Genomic DNA, 25,000 nt, shown 5'->3' on the forward strand with positions numbered 1-25,000 from the left:
AAAAAAAAAAAATGGAAAAAAAAGAAGAGCTACTGACATGTTTTCTGTGACACAGCTTTTGAAACAACTCTTAAAAATTAGTAATCAAAGGAAAAGAGTCAGTTAATTACCCTGTGTCTCTGGTGGGAGCTGAGTAATATCCCAGTTAATGACAAAAACCAGCTAGTTAATGCTCCCCTCAAAATAGTTACAAATTATAGCAAGGACTACTATTATTAAAGTTCTGAGTAATAGCTGGTGGGGAATGTATATTCATACTATGCTGCAGCAATCTATATTTTCCAACGACAGCCACACTAAAGTAATCCATCCTACATGTTATCTTCATTAGGGCTGAAGTGGAGCTTGGTACAGTGTTATCTAGCAATCACAAGGGCCTAGGTTCCATCCTCAAGACCACATGCTCTAATGCAGTCAAAACTTGCTACTCTCTTTAAAATGACAGTGGCATTTAATCCCTCTGGGCTAGCTTTAGTATGTAATCAACAGAACATGTTGGAGAGGACAGTGCTACAGATTGAACTCAGGGCTTTGCACATGTTAGATATGTGCTTTACCACTGAAGTATATCCCTGTACTATACTTAAAATTTGTGTAGCGTCTAGCATGTTACCAAGGTTTGTATTAAAGACCAGAGCATCAAAGATAAATGAGATTAGCTCATACCTTTAAGTAGCTCAAATCTACTCAGATGTACACATCTACAGAGTTTTAACTTGACAAGTATCACACCACAAGCTGGCCATTGGTGGCTCATAACTTATAATCCTAGCTACTCAGGGAGCTGAGATCTGAGTATTGAGGTTTAAAGCTAGGAAAGTCTGTGAGACTTTTATCTCCAATTAACCACCAAAAAACCAGAAGTCGAACTGTGACTCAAGTGGTAGAGTGTTAGCCTTAAGAAAAAACAGTTCCAGGGCTGTGCCCTGAGGTCAAGGCCCCAGGACTGGCTCACGCCTCTGTGTGTGTGTGTGTGTGTGTGTGTGTGTGTTTGTGTGTTGAAGAGTGAGTGGGAGTTAAGGAGAAGAAAAGAACATTGAGAGCCACAAGTACATGAAACTACATGCTACATGCAATTCTTTTGTGAATAAATACAAGGTTTTATGAGGTTAGGAGGTGAATGTTAAGGGGTAACACTACAAAGATATATTAGAGCCAGATTATTGCAATCTTTGTTTTGTCATATTGATTATTTTATTTGCTTTCAAGCTTACAAAATAATTTCACATTGATTATTTGTATCTCTTAATTCTAGTTTAGTAGATTCAAAACCTATGTTAGACTTTTATCATTATTTTTTTCATTGTTCATCTGGGAACAGAAGGAATAGCCAAAAAAGAATTTTATATCACTATTGGGTTATTGTTATTGCTCATCTTTAAATCAGAATTATGTACTGATCTATTCCCACTCCTGCTCCATAGAAAAATACCATTCTTATATTTGTCCAATTTATTTGCTGCTATCAAAGATAGCAGTGCTCAATGCCTTTCTTAGAAAATAGTTATACTCTATTCTTTAAAAAGCAAGATATTAATTTAAAGTCTGTCTTGTGACTTCCTTCTGTAAAGTTGGATTCTCTTATTAACAATTCCTGAGTTTTCCTCAATAATATATTGCCAAATATTTTAATTTGAATTTTTAATGGGCATTTTACTATAATAATTTGTCAGTTTAAAAAAATCTGATTCTAGAATGCCTTTTTAAAATGGTGTGACATCCAACTGATATAGAGCATCCTATTTATAATGTGGGGCAAGCACCATGCTGTAAACCAGTTACTATCATGATGATCAGATTGAAAATGAAATTGCATTTCTGTCAATTACTGAGTTGGCAACTGTTCAATATATCTTAGCAGCAAGATGAAGAGCGACGTCGGCAGCTGAGAGAGAGAGCTCGTCAGCTAATAGCAGAAGCTCGATCTGGAGTGAAGATGTCAGAACTTCCCAGCTATGGTGAAATGGCTGCAGAAAAGTTGAAAGAAAGGTCAAAGGCATCTGGAGGTGAGTTAAAGAATCTTGTATCATATTCTACAGACAACCCAGAAATCTGCAGTGGACCTTTGGGATTTTTCAGTATGTTACATCAAATACATAAAGTTGCTAACCTATTGATATGTTGCAAAAAAAAAAAAAAAAACTAAAGGAAGCATAGTAAATCACAAGCTTACTGTTGCTGTTTGTAAACCAACCTTTTGGTTTAATTTCTAACAGACCAGAAATTACTGTCTTTAATAGAAAACTCATACAAGCCTTGGTTTGCAATACCCCATGATACTTCGTTAAGTGTCTTAGTAGTAAGTAAATGTGGTAGTAGTAAGTAATGTTTAGATTATAAGACTTATGAGTGATGAGCTTTGATATGAAAGACTTGTCTTTGTTCTTAGGGTTGCATCTAAGACCATGTGCATAATAATAGGTCCACACTCTATTCCTAGCCCCAAAACTTTCACTTTGAATAAGATATTTATAAAATCGGTTGGGTAATAATTCTGCCATTACAGCCTAATATGTCAGAATTCTGAATAAGTCCCATATCAGTTTCTGTTTAGTCTCCTGACTTCCTTCACTATAAAAGTTTTCTTCATTATCTGCTGAGATTATTTTAAGCTTACTGTTGGGACAAGGACTATATTTATAAAGAGAATTGTAATTGGACATCTTAAATTTGGAACTTTTAAAATTTAATAGTATACTCGAGGCCTATGAGGTAGGTTTTTTTTTTAGTATGAAACCTATTATTTTTGGAAATATACCAGCCATTTGGCCTGAGTTAATCTTAGAATTCTAAAATCATCCTGAAGAGTAAACAAGTCAGGATTTGAATAACACTTTACATGATTAAAACAAAGGTAATCTATTTTTAGATTAATGATAAGTTTCTTTAAAGTAAACTAAAACTTACTGATGAGATTTCTAGTTGATTCATTATCTTGAAAAGCCCCTGTTGCATAGAGAACTCAAACTAGCACCTATGGCATCTAATATGGCATTCCATAAATTTGTTTTACAATCAGCTATGTACCTGTCCCTCTGAACTTCTCAGTATGTAGATACCTTAACTAAATCCTTCTCTTGGCTTTTCAACTCCTTGATTTAAGATTGCTGTTTTAAGTTCCCTTTCTCTCTCCTTCCTTCCATATTGAACTCAAAGCCTTGTATATGCTAGGCATGTGCCCAACCCTGTTGCAATTTCAGTAACTACTCACAGCTACATTTATATAATACTGTGGTAATTTGTTTTGATTTATCATTAAAAGCAAGATGTTTCTTTTATCCTGAAATTCTCTTTATAAATATAGAAGTCTTTATATTTGCTTCCTTATATCTCTGAATAATAGAAAACCCCCATCCAGTCTTTATCCTCCTAATAGACTGTTGTAATCCTGTTAATGCCACCTTCCCATGGCATCCTAAAGCTAGTATCACAATAGTTAGAGTAGGGTGGCAATTTATCAGTGTTTCTTTTAAGTTTTCCCCCAGTGTTGAACAGATAATCATGTCAAACTTTGAAAGGTTAAGAATTATAATGATGAGGGGCTGGGAAGAGGGGCAGTGGTAGAGTGCTTGCCTTGCATGCATGAGGCCCTGGGTTCAATTCCTCAGCACCACATAAGCAAAAAGAGAAAAGCCAGAAGTGGTGCTGTGGCTTAAGTGGTAGAGCACTAGCCTTGAGCTGAAGAGCTGAGGGACAGCGCCCAGGCCTAGAGTTCAGGCCCCACGACTGGACTCCCCCCCCCAAAAAAAGGAATTAAAATGATACAGCTTTTGAAATCTCCTAGCCAAGGATACATAAAGAATAGACCAAGCAAGGAAACTTTGTCAATGTTATAGTCCAAACAGTGTGTGTTTTCTATACAATAAGAGCATCTGGGTGCTAGTGGCTCATGCCTATAATCCTACCTACTCAGGAGGCTAAGATTTGAGGATTGAAGTCCAAAGCTAGCCCAAGCAGAAAGTCCATGAGACTCTTTTCTCCAGTTAACCACCAGAAAACCAGAAGTACAGCTATTGCTCAAAGTGGTATAACACTAGCCTTGAGCAGAAAAGCGTAAGGACAATGCCCAGGCTCTGAGTTCTAGCCCTAGGCCCTACGGTGGGGAGGGGGGAGCGGGGGACAAAGAGAGGGAGAAAGTGGACACCTGCATTAGGCATCATTCAATTACTAAGGTAAAGTTAAAGTAAACAAATAAGGATTTGATCTGGCAAGATGGCAAGAACTACAAGACTAAAAAGAGGGAAAGTCAAGTGAAATAAAGAAGGGGCAGAGTTTGACAGATATCTTATGAGGATATGCCTAAAAGTCAGGTTCCCTTTTCTGCTAAGGAACATTTGTATACTTACAACATTATTAAAGGCCATGCAAAATTAGCAACACAAGCAGATGGACCATGGGCAGCCAACAAGAAACATTATTTGTCTGTTCTCTCATGTACCAAATGATTTCACAGGTCTTATATATGTCCAGCCCTAAACAAAGTCACCCAGGTCCATTTACCCCGTACCACACAGCATTTAAGGATGTTGGAATCAGCCTTACATCATATGGTAGACTCTTAATGAGAGCTAAGGTTGATTTTAAACAAGTAGAGTAGACTTATTTCTCGTCCTCAGTGATGTATCTTGGGCTGTACTTATAAAGGAACATGGATCAGAATGGATCTGATCTTAGCTATTCAGACTAGGAAGTAAGGAGAGTCCTTTAGGAAAAGTGAAGGGATAAAAGTCCTTTCTAAAAGACAACCATCAGACTTACACATCTGCCTATTAAGCAAAATCATCCACAGTCGTAAATGAGGAATCAACAAACTATAGAATAGCAAATCAAAATTCATTTGTGTTGGAGCTGGGAAAGTGGCTCAGTGATAGAGTGCTTGCCTTGCATGCATGAGGCCCTGGGTTCGATTCCTCAACACCACATAAGCAGAAAAAGCCAGAAGTGGTGATGTGGCTCTGGTGGTAGAGCACTAGCCTTGAGCTGAAGAGCTGAGGGACAGCGCCCAGGCCAAGAGTTCAGGCCCCACAACCAACCAAAAAAAAATTCATTTGTGTTTACAAGTTTCCTAAGTGGAAATTACCCTTGCAAGGTTGACATATGAGGAGTAAAGAATGAATAGTATGATCCATCAGATCTACAAACTTTTGCTAAGGTATAATGTGAAAGGGAGAGAAATAATTTGAGGCCAACCTGGATAGCATACTAGAATAGGAAGATTTTAGAAGCAGTAGTACAGAGTGACAAAGAAGAGCATAGTAAAGACTAGATACAATAGATGAGTGCAACTTCCTAGAGACATATCACTCAGACCTACTGCTTGAACCTGCTTGCTCTCAAGCAAGCAACCAGGCTCAATAAGAAAAGCAAACTTCTTAAGTTTGAAATGAAGCACCTTCAGCTTTATGATGTTCACAGAACATATATGCAAGGTATTTTAGGTCATGTATAGTTATGTATTCAAGCAATCTAATTGCATCCTATTATAACTACATATAGCTTAATTCTTGTGTAAATAAGAGAATCACACCTGTGCTAGATTCCAGTTTTTGTAGTTATTTTGTAGGTATATGCTTGTTGTAGCCTCATTTAACAATCCCATTCTAGGCCAGGCACCAATGGCTCATGCCTATAATTCTAATCACTCAGGAGGCTGAGATCTGAGGTTCAAAGTCAGCTTTGGCAGGAAAGTTCATGAGACTCTTATTTCCAATATATGCTAGAAATGGAGCTGTGCCTCAAGTGGTAGAGTACTAACCTTAAACAAACAAAACAAAACAAAAACAAAAAACTCAGGGACAGTGCCTAGACCTTGAATTCAAGCCCAGGACTGCAAAAAAAAAAAAAAAAAAGTAGCTAAACGTATATGTCAATTGTGGAGCACTTGCCTACCACATGTTTAGTCCTCTATGATGATGATGATGATGATGATGATGATGATGATGATGATGATGACGACGACAACAGTGATTAGAAATGATGATATTGACATTGTTGTGTTTATGTTGTGTAACAAACTTGTAAGTCCATTGTATTTGTTTTACTAAACTAGGTAGAGATCTCTGACAAGTTTGACAACATTGTTTTGAGATATATGATACTGTTCACAGATTTTGGCCTGAATTTTTGCTTTGCGTATTTGTTAAGGTTTTATTTTTGTAAATAAATGCTACATTTTCATTTATGGTACATAGCCACATTTGTAAAGTAAGTAGCTACCGTGCTCTAAGATGATATTTATAATTTCATATTATATATTTAATATTGGGGGATTTTTTGAACTCATATTTTTGTGCCTGATAGTCAGGGACTCTATCACATGAGCCCTTTTTGCCCAGTTATTTTTGTGATTGAGGTGTCACTTTTTGCCCAGGACACTCTTTCTACAATAGCTGGGATGACAGACACAGACCATGATGTTTTGATTTTTCTGTTGAGACAGGGTCTTGAAAACATTTCTTGCTCAACCTATCCTGGAACTGAGATCCTCACAATCTCAGCCTCCTACTGGGATGACTGATATGCTCTACCCAGCTATTGATTGAGAAAGTCTCAGGAACATTTTGCCCAAGCTGACCTTGAACTGTGACTTTACCAATTTTCCACTCCCAAGTAGCGAGCATGATAGGTGGTGACTATTTTATGTTTTTATGTATATGTTCTATAGCTTATCACTTTAGTTTGAGTTAGATTGGGATCGTGTAACTTAAAACTGATATTTTTGCCTCCTTTTGACTTACATAAAATAATGTGGGGTTTGAAGGTTAGGGCTTTTTTGTGTGTTTGTTTCTGTTTTTTGTGTCAGTACTGGGACTGCATATTGTTCCTTTTTTTTTTTTTTTGCTTAAAACTAGTGCTGTTACCAGAGCTTCACTTTTGGCTGTACTAGAGACAAAAGTCTCATGGACTTTCCTGCCTGGGCTGGCTTCAAACTGCTATCCTCAGATCTCAGCCTCCTGAGTAGCTAGAATTTCAGAGTGAGCTACCAGCACCTGGAAAACAATGTTTTGGTTTACATTTCAAATCGACCATTTTTAATTTGCTTTTTAAATAGAGTTTTCTTTTTACCTATGCCTGACTGGACTTTGATTCTATTATACTTCCCATATCACTGGGATGACAGGAATATGCCACCGTGTCCAGCACTCTTTGTTGTTTGACTTGGGTTCTTACACACCTTTTGACATAGCTAGCCTTGAACCATTATCCTCCCAATATTAATCTCCTAAGTAGTTAGGACTACAACTATGAGCCTTGAGAATGTGTCCTTGAGAATGTTTGCGGGCCTTTCTGATCCTTATTATTTCAGATATGGAAAGTGGATTTACCTGAATTTGTTGAGACAAAATAAAATCTTAAAGCCCTTCAAAACTTCCAATTTTCAACTTCTATTAATAGCAATTAGTATTGTGCTAACTTTTGTGCTACTTATCAAACTATAAGTATATGAATTTTAAGGGGCTTTTGCTAAGAATATTAAAAACCATAATGGAGAATTTTTTGACCATCTTGATTTTTTTCTAAGTACATATTAATAGCCTCAGTTTATTTCTTTAGAATTGTAGAAATTCTTTTGTTGTTGTTGTCACCAGACATTCTGTTTATCTATAAGTATTCTATTCACCCATAAAGTATAAGATTAGCCTTATTGCTGTGCTGTAATTCACACTGTTGGGATCCCTATTTTGCTTGTACTCTTATACAGAGCCAACCAAAATGCATTTTTCACATTCCAGTGCACATCTAATCTCCTTTTACATTTTCCTGCCCACATAATACATGCCATACTTACAAACCAGATTCACCTACATAATGAATCTCTAGTTTAGTTTCTGCCTTGCTCACCTACTGGATTTTCAGTGGTTAGCCATAAAAGATATCTATATCTTCATCTATATTCATATTCATATATGATATTATCTTTAATAGTATACATGTATGTGCACACAAATGGACATCCACTTTAGTTCTGCTAGAATGCGTTTAGAGCATTTCCACAGGTGTGTTGGGAAATGTGTAGTATTAACTGATAAAAGGAATTCAGGTTCATTGTAAAACTGAAGTTAGTGAATAGAAAGGAAGTAGGAATCTAGTCTTAAGAAGATCTGAGCTGTATAGGAGATCAATTCTTACTCTTGCCCTCCCAAATGGTAATCCTTTTAGCCAAGATTAGCAATACGTATATAAATATTAAATTACCCCAAATGTAATCAATTGGAAATAAAATAAATAGCATCTATTTAACATTATACCAGAACCTGGCATTGTATAAATGGGTAATAAAAGAAGGTACACTTTTGAACATATTCTTGGTAGCTGAAAATACCTATATCTAACTGCATTTCCATAGTTAATTAGTCCTTTTCATAGGAATATGAAAGAAGCCACCATTCTAGTTACACAGGGTGGAGATTCAGTTTTCCTTCTCTATAACCCAATATCTAATAAGCTTTTAAATCGTGTCATAACTATCCTCAGTTCTTTTTATCTTAGATTAGACTCCCCATACCTCTTGCCTCCAAGTTATTCCTGAATTTCAACCTGAATTTCCTACCTCCAGCTCTACTGTCCTCTAGTCCAGCACATAAGGTTATTATTTTACATGAAGGATGATGTCACATGCATGTCACACTCCCATACATAGACCCTATATTGCTTTTTCTTTCACCTAAGTAGAATATGAGAATTTAATCATGAGTGATATTGCAGAGATAATAGTGAAGCTCCTCTTGTTTAGAAAAGATATAAACTTCATTATTTATTTTACTACTTATAAATTATACATACTTTACAAATGTCTACAAGAAGATACTTAGCTTGGAAACTGTTTAATATTGTAAAGTACAGTGCTGCTCATGCAACAGCACAATCATTTCTTCATTTCTATCAAGTAAAACATTCTATTATTCTATACTTTCTACATTTTGCCTTTCAAGTCCTCCCTCCTATTATTTCCCACTGCGTATGCTTGAGCCAAATTGGACTTTATAATATTCTCTTAACATAACCTACCCTTTTCTCCTTTCAAGTCTATAATGATCTTCTCTCAATTGTACCTCTTGAAATTCTATACTCTTCTCAAGACCTAATTTAAAGGTTAGCACTTACAAGAAAGAATTCCTGGTCACAAGCACAGAGTCATCTTTTTACCTTTTGAATCTGTTGTATACTTTATTTCTACCCGATTAACACCTATCCTATGGGGTATTACAATCATTTCAATGTATTCCCTTCAGGAAGAATAAATGTCTTGCAGAATTTGGTATCGCTTCAACATCTAACACAGAGTTTTGCTAATTGTAGGTAGAAGTTCCTTGAGTGAAGGAATGAATATTGAAATTTCTACTTTTGCTCTAGGTTAATTATGATCAGTAATAATCAGTGGATACTGACTGATAGCAACAAAGTATATTATACCAGACCCCCTAAATCTATGAATAGTAAATTTTCTCCAATACAGAATAATAGTAAAAAGTGTTTGTGTCCGCTTTTTAACACCTATAAAATAATTCATTTAAGCAACAAAACTATTTGAAGAACATGACGTTGATGAAATGACATTTGTGAAATGAGTTAAATGTTTATTATAAGCATAGTTGATCTGAACAGATCTCTCAACTGGGTGTACTTAACTGAAGTCATGTATAATGCTTTAGCTACTTCTGTGAAAGCACTTACTAATTTTATTGCTGTCCCACTACCCACAGGGAACATTTTCAGTCTTTTGTATTTGTTATTTTCTTCTAAATGGTTTACAAAGTACATGTAATTATGTAATGTTCTTAGTACATATTTACTTGGGAAGCAAAAAACATCAATCATGTGCAGTTTTGGAGCATAAATGTTGAAGAATTAAGGTAAAGCTCAGGAATTCTGAAACTTCTCAATTTGAAAAAAAATCTTTGGAATGTATCACCATTAGCAAAAAATGTCCAATAAAAATATGCGGGAGATGCAGGACACCTGAATCAGATACAGTGAAAACTGGGGTTATACTATGGGGGAAGTACAAACAAAAGAATCACATAGTGCATTATAAGTACATTAAAAACAATCGCAAGAAAGAAAAAACACTTGTGTCCTGTCTTGGGGTTCATTTGACTTATAATTTTTATAATTTGGGGAGGGGAAGGGATATAACAAAATGCTTAAATAAGGATACAGGTTGACCCATTGTAACAGTGAGATGTACAAGACACTATGTTGAAAATGAACTTTACAATTTTGGGGTGTGCGGGAGGGAGGTTGGGAGGGATGGATGGTAGGGAAAACAAATGAGGAGGTAACAATGCTTGATAGGAAATGTACTCATTATCCTACTCATGTAACTGTAACCCCTCTGTACAGTATTTTTACAATAAAAATATATCTAGAAAAGAAAAAATATGCAGGAGAATAACAAGGATATTCATCAACTCCCAGAACTAAACAACTATGTATGTATGTGTGTATGTATACTTCAACTTCCAGAGCTAAACAACTAATATAGATGTAGACATCTATATATCTATATCTATCCAAAAGGTCCATAGTATATTACAAATATATAATATGTAAATAAGACTGTTCGTATGTCTCTGCAAATGTGTGGAATTCAAAATTACCAATTTTATTACTAGGCCTTGAAAAGATTTTTTTCTATATAATAGAAAATTTTAATATAGAAAAGACTCAATTTCTAACCTATAACATTTTACTAAGGGTATAAAATAGTGCTATACAGCCTCATTTCTGTATATTTAATATTTTTAAATAATTGTCCTAATTTTAGCTCTTCCAAGGTGTATTGTCTTAGTTGTTTCTAAACATTCTACTATATAATGGAACTATATTAAGGCCTGGGGATGTGGTTGAGTGCTTGCCTAACATGTATAAATTTCTAGGTTCAATTCCCAGCACCACAAAAAAACAAAAAATAAATAAATAAAATATAGTATTCTAGTATTTGACTTTTATTCTTAATGCTTTGGGAATAATGACTCCTTAGTAGAAAAACAGATCTTCTTACAATGGTTTAAATATAGCTACAGGTCTATAAGAACTTAAGTGTTTATTCAGTATCCAATGAATGCTAAAAATAAGTTCTCAAGATACTATTTGATGATTCATCATGTTAACTCCATTTTTATATACCATTTTAATAGATTATAGGTTAAAATAAAAGGACTCAAGGAGTTCAGTGACTCAGAGACAGCACAGACAATAGGTGGCAAATTGTCAAAACGTTTGTTATGCTTTGATATGATAATTCATCTTTGATATAAGAATTTAAAATATAAATGTTAATCCAGCAGTAAAAAAATGACTTGAAACTGATTTCTTAAGTTGCTTGTCTTTGTCAGACCTTAGTTTTAATAACTCAGTTTTAAAATACTGGTTTCTTTCTTTTTTAGTATTTTGAACAAAGGATATAAAATACAAATAACATGCTAACATTATTGCTACATGTTCTTACAGATGAAAATGATAATATTGAGATAGATACTAACGAGGAAATTCCTGAAGGCTTTGTTGTAGGAGGCGGAGATGAACTTACTAACTTAGAAAATGACCTTGATACTCCTGGTAATTTCAAATTATAAATGTTTTGTGTCCTGCTGCATGGCAAACTTTATGCTTTTATTGTTATTGTCTCATAATCTTATTTTATAGTTTTACCTCATTTGTGGCTATCACAAATCATTTAGCTATATCTGCTTTCATTAACGTTTTTGAGTTTTATTTTATCTCTTTTATTTTAGGTTGAGTGCTAAAAGTCATTAGAATAGCAAATTGTAACTGTGTTCTCTTATTAGTATTATGCAATCCTGTGTTTTATATTATATGAGGCAATTTGTAGGCATTCGATAACTGGTTCTCTTCTCTGTTTAAATATGTTGGTTTGACATTGTATATATGGTGTATCCATTGAATACTCCAAATGTAAATGCAAACCATGAATCTGACTTTTTTATTTAGTATGGAATTTAAAGTCTTAAAGCTGGATGTGGTAGTATATGCCTGTAAGCTTAGCACTGGAGCAGCCAATACAGAGGTAAAGTGAGGTCTAGATGAGCATGGGCTATACAGCAAGTTCAGGCCAGCTTGGGTTATATCATGAGTCCTTGTTTCTCAAATAACAAGCAAAACAAAAATATGGATAGTCTTAGTTATATTATTATTTTGCAAGTTCTATGCTTACATTAAATATTTAAATATAGTTCCTATTTTGCTTAATTTCCATTATCATTACAACTAAGTTAATGTCATATCTTATGTTAGTAAATCAATGAATCACATTGGTCATTCATCTCTGTAAGTTCTTCTTTAAAATATAAAGATGCTTTCCTTTAAAAATAAAAGTTACTTCTTGGTGGGTTGTTTTGTTTTGTTTGTTTTTATGCTAATACTGGGGCTAAATTCAGAATCTGGCCTCTTGTCTCTAAACCTTTTTGCTCATGACTGGTGTTCTACCACATGAATGATTGCCTCATTTCCTGCTTTTTGGTGGTTAATTAGAGATAAGAGTCTCACAAACTTTCCTGCCAAGGGCTGCCTCAAACTGACCTTCAAATCTCAGCCTCCTAAGTAGCTAGAATTACAGGCATGAACCACCAGATTTTTTTTTTGGTAGTTTTTAACAGATGAACGTTCCATGAATTGCCTTTACAAGCTAGCTACAAGTAATCAGTACAAGTTTTGTTAACCTGTAGAATTACTTAAATACTTATAGAAGTCACTCTTTGGTGATCTGTTTCAATTTAATGAGGCATTTTTTTTTTCATCAATGGCATACCCCTATAATGCTAACCTGCTTTTGGGTATTTTTCCCTGTTTAAAGTCATTACTTCTCTAAGACAGTTGACCAAGGTTTTCTAACCAGAGAGAATACTTGAAAAAAAAATCTCCTTTTAACAGTAACTCCTTCATGGCCTGGCATTAAATTATAGTAAAGCTAGATAGCAGTATAATTGTGCAAGTTCAAGAGAAGTCTGATATATAAGAAAAAATTGAATTATTAACTCAATAATTATTAACTCAACAAGAATACCTCTTACTCTTTCTTAAAAATTGAAGAACTTGGGTTTGCCTTTTCTTTATGAGAATATATTGGTTGTTGCCTACCTATCCTATTATTACAATTAACACCCAATACTTTCTTAGGAACCATAGTATACCTTTACTGATAAGATACATAACAATAGAATTGAAGGTTTAGCACTTGCTTTATACTTGTATAAAATTAGTGGCAATAAATAATGCATATGTCTGTATTTTATGGTAGATTAGGAAGAGGGTAAAAAAACTAGAAGAGTTTTCCAATTACAGCTATTGCAACTTTGTGGGTGTTATTTTTTTAATGGTTAATTAATCCTAACAGGCTTGACTCTTAGACTTTTAAAAAGAATTCTCTCCTAACTTTATACCAATGTAGAAACCATATCTTACTCTTCCTGTTTGAGGTTAGCTTGTATTGTTTATAGTTCTTAAGCACTTAAGTAAGTGTTGGCATGGATATATACTGGCTTCCAGTTCAGATCCGTGTTTTACTTTATGGCAGTAAGAAATAGGAAGGCAAACTGGAATTAAAGCACAGAGAATATATTATGATCTTTATCCTTGCTGTATTTTTCCCAAAATTCTTTTTTAATATGTATATAAAAGTCATAATGTTTTAATAATAAGTTGTTTAATCTTTATCTTGATTTGACCATAGTTCATCAGATATTGTTTTAAAAAAGAAGCCTAGCAATATAAACTGACCAATTTGCATGAAAGCAATGATAATAGCATTTATTAAGAGTATTATAATTAGAAAAGTTATTAATCTTTATGAAAAATATCATTCACCAAATGGTTGGCATGTCTTTTACAACCATTTTATTAAAGATTGCCTTGTGTGAAATTATTAAAGTAAAAAAAATTATTTCTACTTTATTCAGAACTATTTTACTATTACAGATTAATGTATTTAAAAATAATTTGAAACTGCTTGTAAAAATTATAGTTCTGTTTTAATTTTTATCTTGATTTAATTCTAAAAACATGATAATCTGATATTTCTGCTATCTGCAAAGCAAGTATTTGAAAATATACCATTTCAATGCTGGATATATAAATATATGTATATATGTACACACTTAACACTGAACTCTAAGAATGTATATGACTTAGAGCAAGTTAAGAAACATGTTTAAGATGGTATTACATAAATGACCTTAACATACTAAAAGAATGAGATTACAAAATAATAAAATTTTAAATCAAATATACTTATTTATTTAACTATTTAGTTCACTATTATATATAACCTATGCAGTTACATATATATATATATATATTCTGTATAGCTTAGCTTTTCAAAAAAACAACATTACCAATAGCATAACTTGGTTAACATCAGGTATATTGATTGTGACTGTACTCTTTATGGGAAATCATTCTGAGGGCAAAATACATGTCTTAAGAACTCTATACATGTCTAGAATCTGATTTGTTGCCTCACAGCCCTAATGCCCTTTTCTTCTTTCTTTTAAAATATAGTAATATTTTTGTGATGTTGCCTACAATTAGTAGAATATACATCTAAATAAATCTTACTTGTTATTCATGGTATTTGCATATTTAACAGAACAAAATAGTAAGTTGAAGCTGAAGAAACTCCTGGAAGCTCAGCCACAGGTGGCAAATTCACTTTCCAGTGCTGCCCAGAAAGCTATAACTGAGAGCTCAGAGCAAGACATTAAGGTAAGTCTAATTGACCACTTGTTTCTACTGACACTTTATATATTCTAAAGATAATTGCTTACCAGATTATTTACATTAAAATAAGATTTAAGAACTTTTATTAAGTAGCCAACAAATTTAATATGTTATGATTCGTTTTCATATGCTGTTTTTGAGAGAAATTCTTCCTTTCAATTGCTAGTTCAAGTAAAAAAATCACAGGATACATAGAAACTGTTCAGTTGTATATGTATATCTTCTATATCTATATGTATTTTTGATAAGAATATTACCTAATTTAGTACATTTTTCTACCATCTTCAATTTTCTGTGCATTTAAGTGAACTTTGTTATTTCTAGGAGTCCATTTTATGTGAATGCAATAATATAATCAAATATAAGTGCTTAAGATATTCACGTGTTTTGTGCCATTATAAATCTTGCATTTTAGCTAAAATGACACGTACTATAAATCAGTTATTGTTATTACACTGTATTATCTCCATCCACATGTTCCCTCATTTCCTCATAGTGTACCATTAGTATTTCTCTAGCTTTAGGACACTTTAGGTTCTGTATAACTTTTTACCCACCTGCGGACTGTGTGGATTGCCCTGCTGACTGAAAGGATTTCCTTGCCCTGACACAGAGATGCTTTGAAGTCCCAAAACAATGACTTTCATTGCTTTTCCCCTATATTGTGGGTTTCTATAAATTGGTGATGAAAGTGTGTGGCAGTAACAGAAGACTTTTGGTCTCTATCTTTTAACAAAAGGAAGCCTGGATCAGGTCTGATTTTTTGCGTTCAATTTAGCTTTCTGCAGTGGATTTAATGCAGAAGGAAGCTGGCCTAAGAATAATACAATGGATTGAAAAGGCTAACTGAATTAGTGGGTTTAGAGGAATACATTTGTAAAGTGGCAGAAGTCCCTACTCATAAAAAGGTTTCTTAAGATGGGATTTGCTAGCTAATTACACTGATATTTTAGCATGTTGCTCGGCCTAAAATAATTTAACTCTGTTTATTTTGATAAAGACTTGAGTTTCAGACTCTTGGATAGTTATTATACTATCAGTAAGCTTCATATAATCTTAAAAGTAAAAGCAAAAATTATTTCTATCCTGATTTCACGTAGCTAGATAAAAGAATGATATTAATGATAAATATGTTAATTTTTTTAAAAAATAGGGTATCTCATTCTTAAAGTTTAATCATCTATATGAATGAGATTCATTTTGTTCTCCAAAAAACTATTATCTAGTAATTTTTTAAACGTATTCCAAAAAAAAAGGTGTGTTTTAAGTAGATGCCTTTGTATGAATGTTTTTTAGCTAAGATTTTGAAAATGATGTTTATAAAGAACATATAGAGTCCATCTGTTCTTGAAGCTTCCAGAGTTGATTGGGTTTTTTTTATTTTTATGATAAAATGCAGTTTACACATTTATTAATGAGGCATTCTGTGTTTGTGGAAAAGGATAAACTGTTACCTTCCCTTGAGAATTCTGTATCCCAGGCCTCCTTGAGGCTAGAGAATAGGCCATTGGAGGGCTCCCTCATTACTGATTGTCTCAATGCAGAGGAAGGGCAAAGTCTTGGTAGCTTTTGATAACCAGTTTCAGCATTCAGCAGGCTTAGCTATTAGTCATGCATCTTAGCCTTTCCCTATTTACTTTCAAAACACTTAATAAAAATAATAAAAGATTAGGTATAAAATGAAATATTTGTTTGGTACACAGCACCTCGGTATCTGCGGCTTCCACACACTGCAGTGGTTCAGTCTTCTGGGATATTTCTTGTTGATAGAACCATTTGAATTTGTTACCAGTATTAACATAGGAAGCTCCAGAAAAGATAATTGTAGTTTCCTTAGCTGTAAAGGGCTTACTTACAAATCTGGCTTTGGAAAGTTATAGCTGATGAAATGCAGTTCAGTGGGGTAGTATTATAATCCTACCTTTTAGCCTTCATCCAGCATTAGTGGTTTATCTCAACGGGCATAAAATTAGAAACTATTTCTTCTTGTCCTACAAGTCTGTGGGACTGTATAAACTGATGGGGCAGAATAGTGGGGGCACAGGAGGTAAACATGGTTTTAAACAATACCTCTCATTAGAAGACACAAGGGTTCACAGTATCTAAGTTATCAATGATGTAAACCATGTATCTCAAAGTTTCTATTAATATTATTATGGGCAGTACAACTTGCTGTTGAGCAATTTAGAGTACTTCAAAAAATCTTTCAAACACTTTCTAAAGTCTCTAAGTCAGCATGATCCTAAATTAGTAAAAGTTGTCTTCCTTATGTGTAATTTCATGTTCATAAAATTAGGATTGTTGTACCATGTATTTTACTTTTAGAATGGCACAGAAGATCTCCGGACTGAGAGACTACCAAAAGCTACAGAACATTTTAGAAATCCTGTTGTGTTCAGCAAAGATTCAACAGTCAGAAAAACTCAACTTCAGTCTTTTAGTCAATATGTTGAGAATAGACCAGGTATGAACACTTTTTAAATTTTTCCATCTTATGATTTTAACAGTATTTAAATATGTATACATATATATGCTGATAATGTAAATCCACATTTCAATACACAAATATCAAGCTTTATAATAATTTTACATGTCTTTCTCCTTTTTTTAAGAGATGAAAAGGCAGAGATCAATACAGGAAGATACAAAGAAAGGAAATGAGGAGAAGGCAGCGATAACTGAAACTCAGAGGAAGCCATCAGAAGATGAAGTGCTTAATGTATATTAATTTTTTGTGTGGTTTCATGATTGCTGATAATTCCAAACTGTATGTGGAAATAGTGCCTTTATTTGTTAAAATGAGATGTTAGGTTTTTTAAGATGTCAATCTCCACTGCATTCAAAGCAGAGTGAGAGGGGTGCACTGTTGAATTAGTCTGCAGTGTGGTGATAATTGTCAGATAAAAAAAAATGAATTTTTCAGAGTTCCGAAGCCCCAGCTTCCTTGAGACATTTCCATCAGGGCACTTCCCATAAAGAGATTCCAGTATTGATCTACCGGGAGGATTTTAATTATTACAATAGCAGATACCGCAGAGCTGCAGTTAGAGGGAAAAGTCACATGAGACCTGCTAGAATTTCTCAGCCAACCCATTTTGTTGGCTTGGGTTAATGGGTGTTCAACCTTTCCATTATCCAGATCAGCCGTGAATTACTAGCTGAATGATGTTTGCATTAATATAATATATATGGTAATTTCTTCACTTAATTAACGGGGAGGTTCAGCTCAGTAGGGGTATGGGCTGATCATGTGTAAAATTGATTTGTGAGGGAAATATTTGATAGACCGCAGGGAGAAAGCTGCTTTTGATGGACAGCTGCGGGACAGAAGCAGGAAGAACAAGTTTCTACTTGAATTTTTGTGTGGAAGCATGGCTCTCTTTAATGGTGCTACTTTATTATCTACAGTTTGTCCAAATATTTTCATAGATCTGTCTTTGTTGGATTTTAAATCCTTATAAGTACATTCAGAGTTACTAACTGTACTTTTGGACTCTAAATGTTACTCACTTTAAGTTATTCACTTTTAGATCTGGGGCTATCTAAATACAGGAAATATACTGATGAGTTAGTGTAACTTGCATGGTTACAGAACACTTGAGTGAAATCTGATTGTTGTTCTCCAGGATACAAAAGAAAAAGAGATCTGATTATGAAATTTGTTGTTATTCTTAACTTCTAATCAGTAAAAGTGGTGAATCATTTATCACTTCTACTTTCTTTTTTTTTTTTTTTTTTTTTTTTTTTTTTTGGTACTGGGGATCGAACCCAGGACGTTGTACTTGCTAGGCAAGTGCTTTGCCACTGAGCTACATCCCAGCCCCACTTCTACTTTCTTATATCTTTGATATTCATACTGTCTTTGCAAACTTTTGTCCCTTTGGATGGGATTTTTTTAAAAGGCTCCTTTAAAAATGCTCTGCTATCTGGTAAATACATTCAAAAAACACAAAATTATTCCAAAATCAGTTTTAAATAGTTTGAATTTTTAAATCAAACTTTTCTGAGAAATATGAGTCTTATGCTTTCTTAAAATATTTGAAATTTAAATTTGTCAGCTGCCAATTTAACAATTTCAATTGAATTTATGTGTGAATATAAATTAGTAGTTCCGAAGGTATATAAGCATAATGAGAATTACATATGTGTATTGATCATGAAAATTCCAAAATGTGCTCACAATTTACTTAATTATTGATGTGTTTATTGTTTAAGGAGTTTGTAAAGATAGTTCTTCATAGTTTCTTAGAGAAAGGAAAGCACTTGACAAAAGATTATACACATTTCTTTCTCTGAATAAGTGTTATAATTGCTGATGACAGTAGTAGTGGTGGTAAGAGCAATCAAATAAGCAGCTCTTCTATATGTCTCATCTCCTTAGGTCCCTTAGCCCTAGAAATAGCGAAGGGTAAACAGAAATTCCAAAGGGGGCCATTCTTAATCTGTTTTTGTGAGAACCTTATAAATAATAACCCTGTTCTTATTATTCAAATTTCTAGTGTAAAAATAACAATGAAAGATGTACTGGTACTTTATAACAGAATTCCTATTTCAAATAAAGCTTGCAATGATAATTTTTAATGTAAATAGTTTTGAAAAGTAAATTTTCATATTGAAAACAAAATCTAGTTCTATGGAAGGTTAGCTGAATCAGTCTACTAGTTTATTAGATCCTATGTAGCAAGGTTTGAAACCACCTGTCAGGTTAGAATTTACAGCTAAGAATAGTTCATCAACACAATAACATGTTTAATTATAAAAGCTAGCTAGGTATTACAAACTTCTTTTTATCATTTTTTAGTGTTTTACATAGTTCCCTGTAAAAAGGTCTTTTTAACTTTATATTTTTATAGAACAATTCTGATTCTTTCTGTATAAACATTTTAAGGATCAATTCCTTAGTAAAGCTCTACTTTGTATATTATACTTTTGAATGGAAGGTTTGTTTTGATAGTCAGCTAGGGCAAAATTGAATTTTATCCTTGTCCATGCCTCCCCCCACAAAAAAATTGTGACCGAATTCTTAAGAGAAAAGAATTAACTTCATGCTAGCTTTTTAAATACATTATGTCTAGGTACACAATTACAAATATAATGTTAAACATCTGAAACATTCACTATTTGCAAAAGTTTGGCATAGGAAAATATTCTAAATCACTGGGAACAAGTTGCTTTTCGGTTCTAAGGCTGATACTAAGGGTGTATTTGGTTCTCTAAGTAAGTGCTTTACTAAGTGTTTGTAGAAAGGGAAAATGCAACTTACAAGTGATTTTTTTTTTCCTTCCTGTTTGTTCTCGTTAACAGAAAGGGTTCAAAGACACCAGTCAGTATGTTGTAGGAGAATTGGCAGCACTAGAGAATGAGCAAAAGCAAATTGACACCCGTGCCGCGCTGGTGGAGAAGCGCCTTCGCTATCTCATGGACACAGGTACGGTGCCCAATTACACTGTAAACAGTTTTGGCAAATTGAGCGTTCACAAACTCTTATAGAGTTTTGGAAGTGTGAATCTTTGAAGCCTGAATGTTCAGCAAAACTGCCTTGAAAATAAAAAGGCTGCGATTTGCAGCCACCTCTCTGGGCCCTGGTGATAAGAGTGCCTTCATGGGAAGTGATAACTCGGCCTGATACCGTGTGAGCCAGCACTATTGAACAGTGTGCTCATCCATGCAGAGTTGGAATACACATCTGTGCCTCATTGATATGCCACTGCTTAAAAAAAAAGTAAGATCTTTACTGTTCTACTGATTCATTGGGAAAAAAAAAAGATTTGGCCAGCTAAAGCCATGTACTGCATGAAACAGAGCACTGTGCAGAGGGGACGGCTCCATGGACTAGATCACTGAAATTTGAGAATACTATCTGGTTACTGATGCTCCACAATTTTTTTTTCAAGAGAACAGGTTTTTAAAAGTCTGTAATACTTTGTGTCACCGTTGCATTTGAAAGGATTAAACTATATACAAAGTTTTATAAAGATGAGTTAGAGCAGCAAGTTAGATTTTAACCAGAGGGTAGGTTGGCATTTAATGTTGATTGCCTATGGTGATGGGATAGATATTAAGAGCACATTGAGTATTAGAAGAGTGTGTGTGTGTGTGTGTGTGTGTGTGTGTGTGTGTGTGTGTGTAGTTCTTTAAAATGCTATTTCTTCAAAAGGACAAAAATGAGAATTAAATTCAAAACATTCACATGAAATTTAAGATATGTTATATTATGAAAATACGTCAAAAATAAAAGTGAAAATCTATCCCTTTATTTAGTTATTTTAATTGTTTGGTCATATGAAACAAGACTGGCATGGAAAGCATGGGAAAGCTTTCCTGAATTTTTTCTTCCCTATTTTCCAAAAACACTTTTATAATAAAATAGCTCCTTCAGAATAATGATTTACACAGGATATTTGAAAATGCATATTCTAGTGAAATCCAAAGATACTGGAATGTGAAGGGTTATTTGGTTTTATCTGGCTCAGTGGTTTTCAGACAGCTCTGTGGAGCCCCAAAGTTTCTTCAGAGGCACCTCAAGGGCTGCTAGAAAAGTAGGAAAGCTGATGGGCATCTGGCTTCTTACCTTATTTCAAGAAGAATGTCTGTGAGTGAGTTTATTTAATTTCAAACAATAGGCTTCTTGGAAGAGTTTGAAGAAAAGGTTCTATAGCTTAAAATTGAAAACGAAAAATCTTTTGCAGAAAATGATTATTTAATCCTCTCATTGTGCAGGTAGGAAACAAAGGCGTGGTAAATGCTTAGAATCACACACATCACCAAGTGGCTGACCTTGAACTAGAATTCAGGTCACCAGAATCATATTATCTGAGACTTCTCTCACCACACCAGATACGATGTTTATCATTTTTCTAATAGATTATATGCTTGTACCATCATGTACATAAACCAGTATACCATTTTACATTTGAATATCTTTGTTTCTAAAGGGTGTTAAAAATATTTGCTGTGTTAGCTATATAAAAATGTAAATACTAAATAATGGAATTACTCTAGTATACTTAAATTATTTCCTTTAAGTATTTAAAAAAAGTTTGATTTTCTGTTTTGTTAGCAAATGGAAATTACCACCTTTCCTGATTGTGTTGAATAAGTTAGATTTTACTCTATAAGAAGCTTGTGCCACTAATAAAAAAGAATAGCTAGAATTTGTCTCCTTTTCTCTTTTACACATAGAGCCTGATTTAGAATTCTAACCAAAATAGACTCAAATTCCTCTTCTAAAACCACATATCAGTAGTTTTGAAATTGCCCATTCCATCGTCATTTATGATCGGAAAGGCAGTCACAAGTTACAAATTGATTCTAGAACTCCCTAAATAATTACTATACATTTATTCCCCAGGACAGAATCTGATCCTAAGTCTGCTACTACAGATTCAGACTAAAACTGTCTAGGTTTCTCAACTTGAATTACCTTGTATTGTAACTTCTTTCAGCATAAATAAATTTTTAATATTTTCCCTCAAACTAGTTAATATTTCAAATAAGGGATAAAATAAGAAAGCAAAAGCACATATTTATTCTTTAAATAGTACTATTTTTCTAGTGGACTAGAGATTCCAATGTACTTTCTTTATCTTAGCCTTAGAATGAAATGTAACTTATTCACACAATGAAACTGAGGTTCATATAGAGAAAATGACACATTAAAGATCAGGAAAAGTGATACTCTTCCAGTTGTTCACAAAAAGAACAGAAAATTTATTCTCTTAAAATATTTAAAGGAAATACTTTAAAAGTATACTACAATAGTTACATTATCCAGGATTTACATTTTTAGTTCACATTTATTTTATTATTGCCAGTCCTGGGGCTTGAACTCAGGACCTGAGCTCTGTCCCTGAGCTGCTTTTGCTCAAGGCTAGCACTCTACCACTTGAGCCACAGTGCTATTTCCAGCTCTTTTCTGTTCATGTGGGACTGAAGAATTGAACCTAGGGCTTCATGCATGCTAGGCAAACTCTCTACCACTAAGCCACATTCGCAGCCCATATTTTTTATTTTTTTATTAAATAGTTGTACAAAAGAGTAGTCATTTAACAAAGCAGTTTTTTAATACAATATATCTTGGTCAATGTTATCCCTTTCAACATTCTACCTACCCCTTCTTTTCCCACCCTCTCCCTCACTCTACTTAATATTTTAGGATCTATACAGGATTCTTGACTGCGTTTTTAAAAAATGTAGTAAAGGCAGGGTTAGGGATTGAACCTAGGCTTTTAGACTTTTTAATTCTTGACTTCTAGTCTCTTTTCCCACTGTATTTTCACCTCACTCTCAGCCAGGGTTTTAGCCTTGAATTCTCCATTCTCCTGCCTTAGCCTCCACAGTGCTGGGGTTACAGATGAGCATCATAACACCTACTACCCACCATATCTTCTGTGTGTGTGTGTGCGCGCACACGAGTGCATGCACGTGTTTGTTTGTGTGTACACATACCAGTACTAGGACTTGAGCTCAGGGCCTGGGCACTGTCCCTTAGCTTTTTCACTGAAGGCTTACTCCTTACCACTTGAGCCACACCTCTACTTCAGGCATTCTGGTGGCTAATTGGAAATAAGAGACTCATGGACTTTTCTGCCTGGGCTGGCTTTGAACTGTGTTTCTCAGATCTCAACCTCCTGAGTACCTAGGATTACAAGCATGAACCACCAGCACCCAGCTTACCATATCTTCTTTAATGAAAAAAATGTATTTCACCTGTTTTTTTTCATTAAATAATGTTCCATTGTGTGACTATATCACATATTGTTTATTTATCTCTGATAATAGGCCATTAGATTGCTTAAACTTTTGCCTATTACAAACATTTATCTTTGATAAATTTATTTTTGAGGTATCTTGGAATATCTATTTCTAGTTCATTTATATTTGATAAATTTATCTTTGAGGTATCTTTGAATATCTATTTCTAGTTCTTTTGGATCTATAACTAGGATTATGATTTCTAGGTCATAATACTTCTGTGCTCAATTTTAAATAAGTTGTGAGATTTATTTAGAAGTCAGAATATATTTTACAAAAACAACACTTATCTATGTTTAAAAGCCATACTTAGTTCATAATTAAAGTAAATGATTCTAATGGTTATTCTTGATCTACATCCTAAGTGCCCTGAGGTTAAGAAACTCCAGGTTTTATAGATCATTGCTTGACTTTGAAGCTTTTCTTGCTGAGGAGGTAGATTAGAGAGGGTACTAAATAGTGGCCCTGGTTTCTGGACATTTCTCCTGGCATGATGGAAGAAGTCTTCAGTAGGAAAGAATGTAAGGAGCCTCAGTTTATCATGCAACAAGAAAAAGAGCTGTCTCAGATAAGGACAATTGCTGGGAAAATGCATACATAAATGGCAGTAACAGCAAGTATTAGGATTTATATAACTGGTTCCTTCTGAAATTGCTGGTTCATTCTAAATCAGTGACAGTCTGAGTACTTAATAGCATTGTCATGCATTTGTGTGTATGTGTGTGAAATGGTTAAGGAGAAATTCTTGTTTCTAGCACCTGAGTTTGTAATGACTGTCTGGGTACTGGTTGCTACACATATAATCCTAGCTACTAAGGAGGCTGAGATCTGAGGATCACGGTTGAAATCCAGCCTAAACAGAAAAGTCCATGAGATTCCTATCTACAATTAATCAGAGAAAAGCCAGAAGTGAAGCTATAATTCAAATGGTAGGGTGTCAGCTTTGAGTGGAAAAAGCCAAGCAAGAGTTTGAGGCCTTAAGGTCAGGACCTAATACACACAGATACACACACACACACACACACACACACACACACACTTATGACTACTGTCTTAGGGGACAGCAAAACGAATTAGTTATAAATATATACAAATATGTTCTAGGCCTCCACTATATGGATCTGTGTCCAGATGTGGCAGCCTTTGCAAAAATACAATTTATAATAATGATGAGCCCTTTTTAGTGAGCTACAAATCACACTACTATGATAAATGGTGTTTCTTTTCCATTTCCAATCTGTTTTTATACCTTAGTTAAAACTTTCTTAGAATTTTATTGCTTAGAACTGCAATATTTTAATTCAGTGATTTTTTAAAATTAAAATCCCAGCTACTCTGGAAACAGAAATCAAGAGTATTGAAATTCATGGCCAGCCTGGGCAAACTATGATCAGGACTAGGTTTCCACAACAGGCTGAGCATTATGAATCATATCTATAATCACAGAGGCATAGATAGAAGGACTTCAGTCTTAGATTAGCCTGAACAAAAAATACAATATCCTATT

The 25,000-nt window shown here is 34.1% G+C and overlaps 1 protein-coding gene across 5 annotated transcripts in view; it reads left to right on the top strand.

Moving 5' to 3' along the window:
* Ehbp1 (EH domain binding protein 1) overlaps positions 1 to 25,000 on the top strand; it is a 283,096-nt gene that overhangs the window by 219,547 nt on the left and 38,549 nt on the right. For 4 of the 5 annotated variants that reach the window (XM_013022530.1, XM_013022532.1, XM_013022528.1 and 1 more), the window contains exons 15-20: positions 1,859 to 2,006; positions 11,455 to 11,562; positions 14,609 to 14,724; positions 17,065 to 17,203; positions 17,352 to 17,458; positions 20,044 to 20,167. In XM_013022530.1, coding sequence (XP_012877984.1) covers positions 1,859 to 2,006; positions 11,455 to 11,562; positions 14,609 to 14,724; positions 17,065 to 17,203; positions 17,352 to 17,458; positions 20,044 to 20,167 — 742 coding nt within the window. The remainder of the gene's footprint in view (positions 1 to 1,858; positions 2,007 to 11,454; positions 11,563 to 14,608; positions 14,725 to 17,064; positions 17,204 to 17,351; positions 17,459 to 20,043; positions 20,168 to 25,000) is intronic. The other variant, XM_013022533.1, reaches the window with a different exon arrangement.

This window comes from Dipodomys ordii, unplaced genomic scaffold (genome assembly GCF_000151885.1).
Source record: "Dipodomys ordii isolate 6190 unplaced genomic scaffold, Dord_2.0 Scaffold63, whole genome shotgun sequence".
NCBI classification, from domain to species: Eukaryota; Metazoa; Chordata; class Mammalia; order Rodentia; family Heteromyidae; genus Dipodomys; species Dipodomys ordii.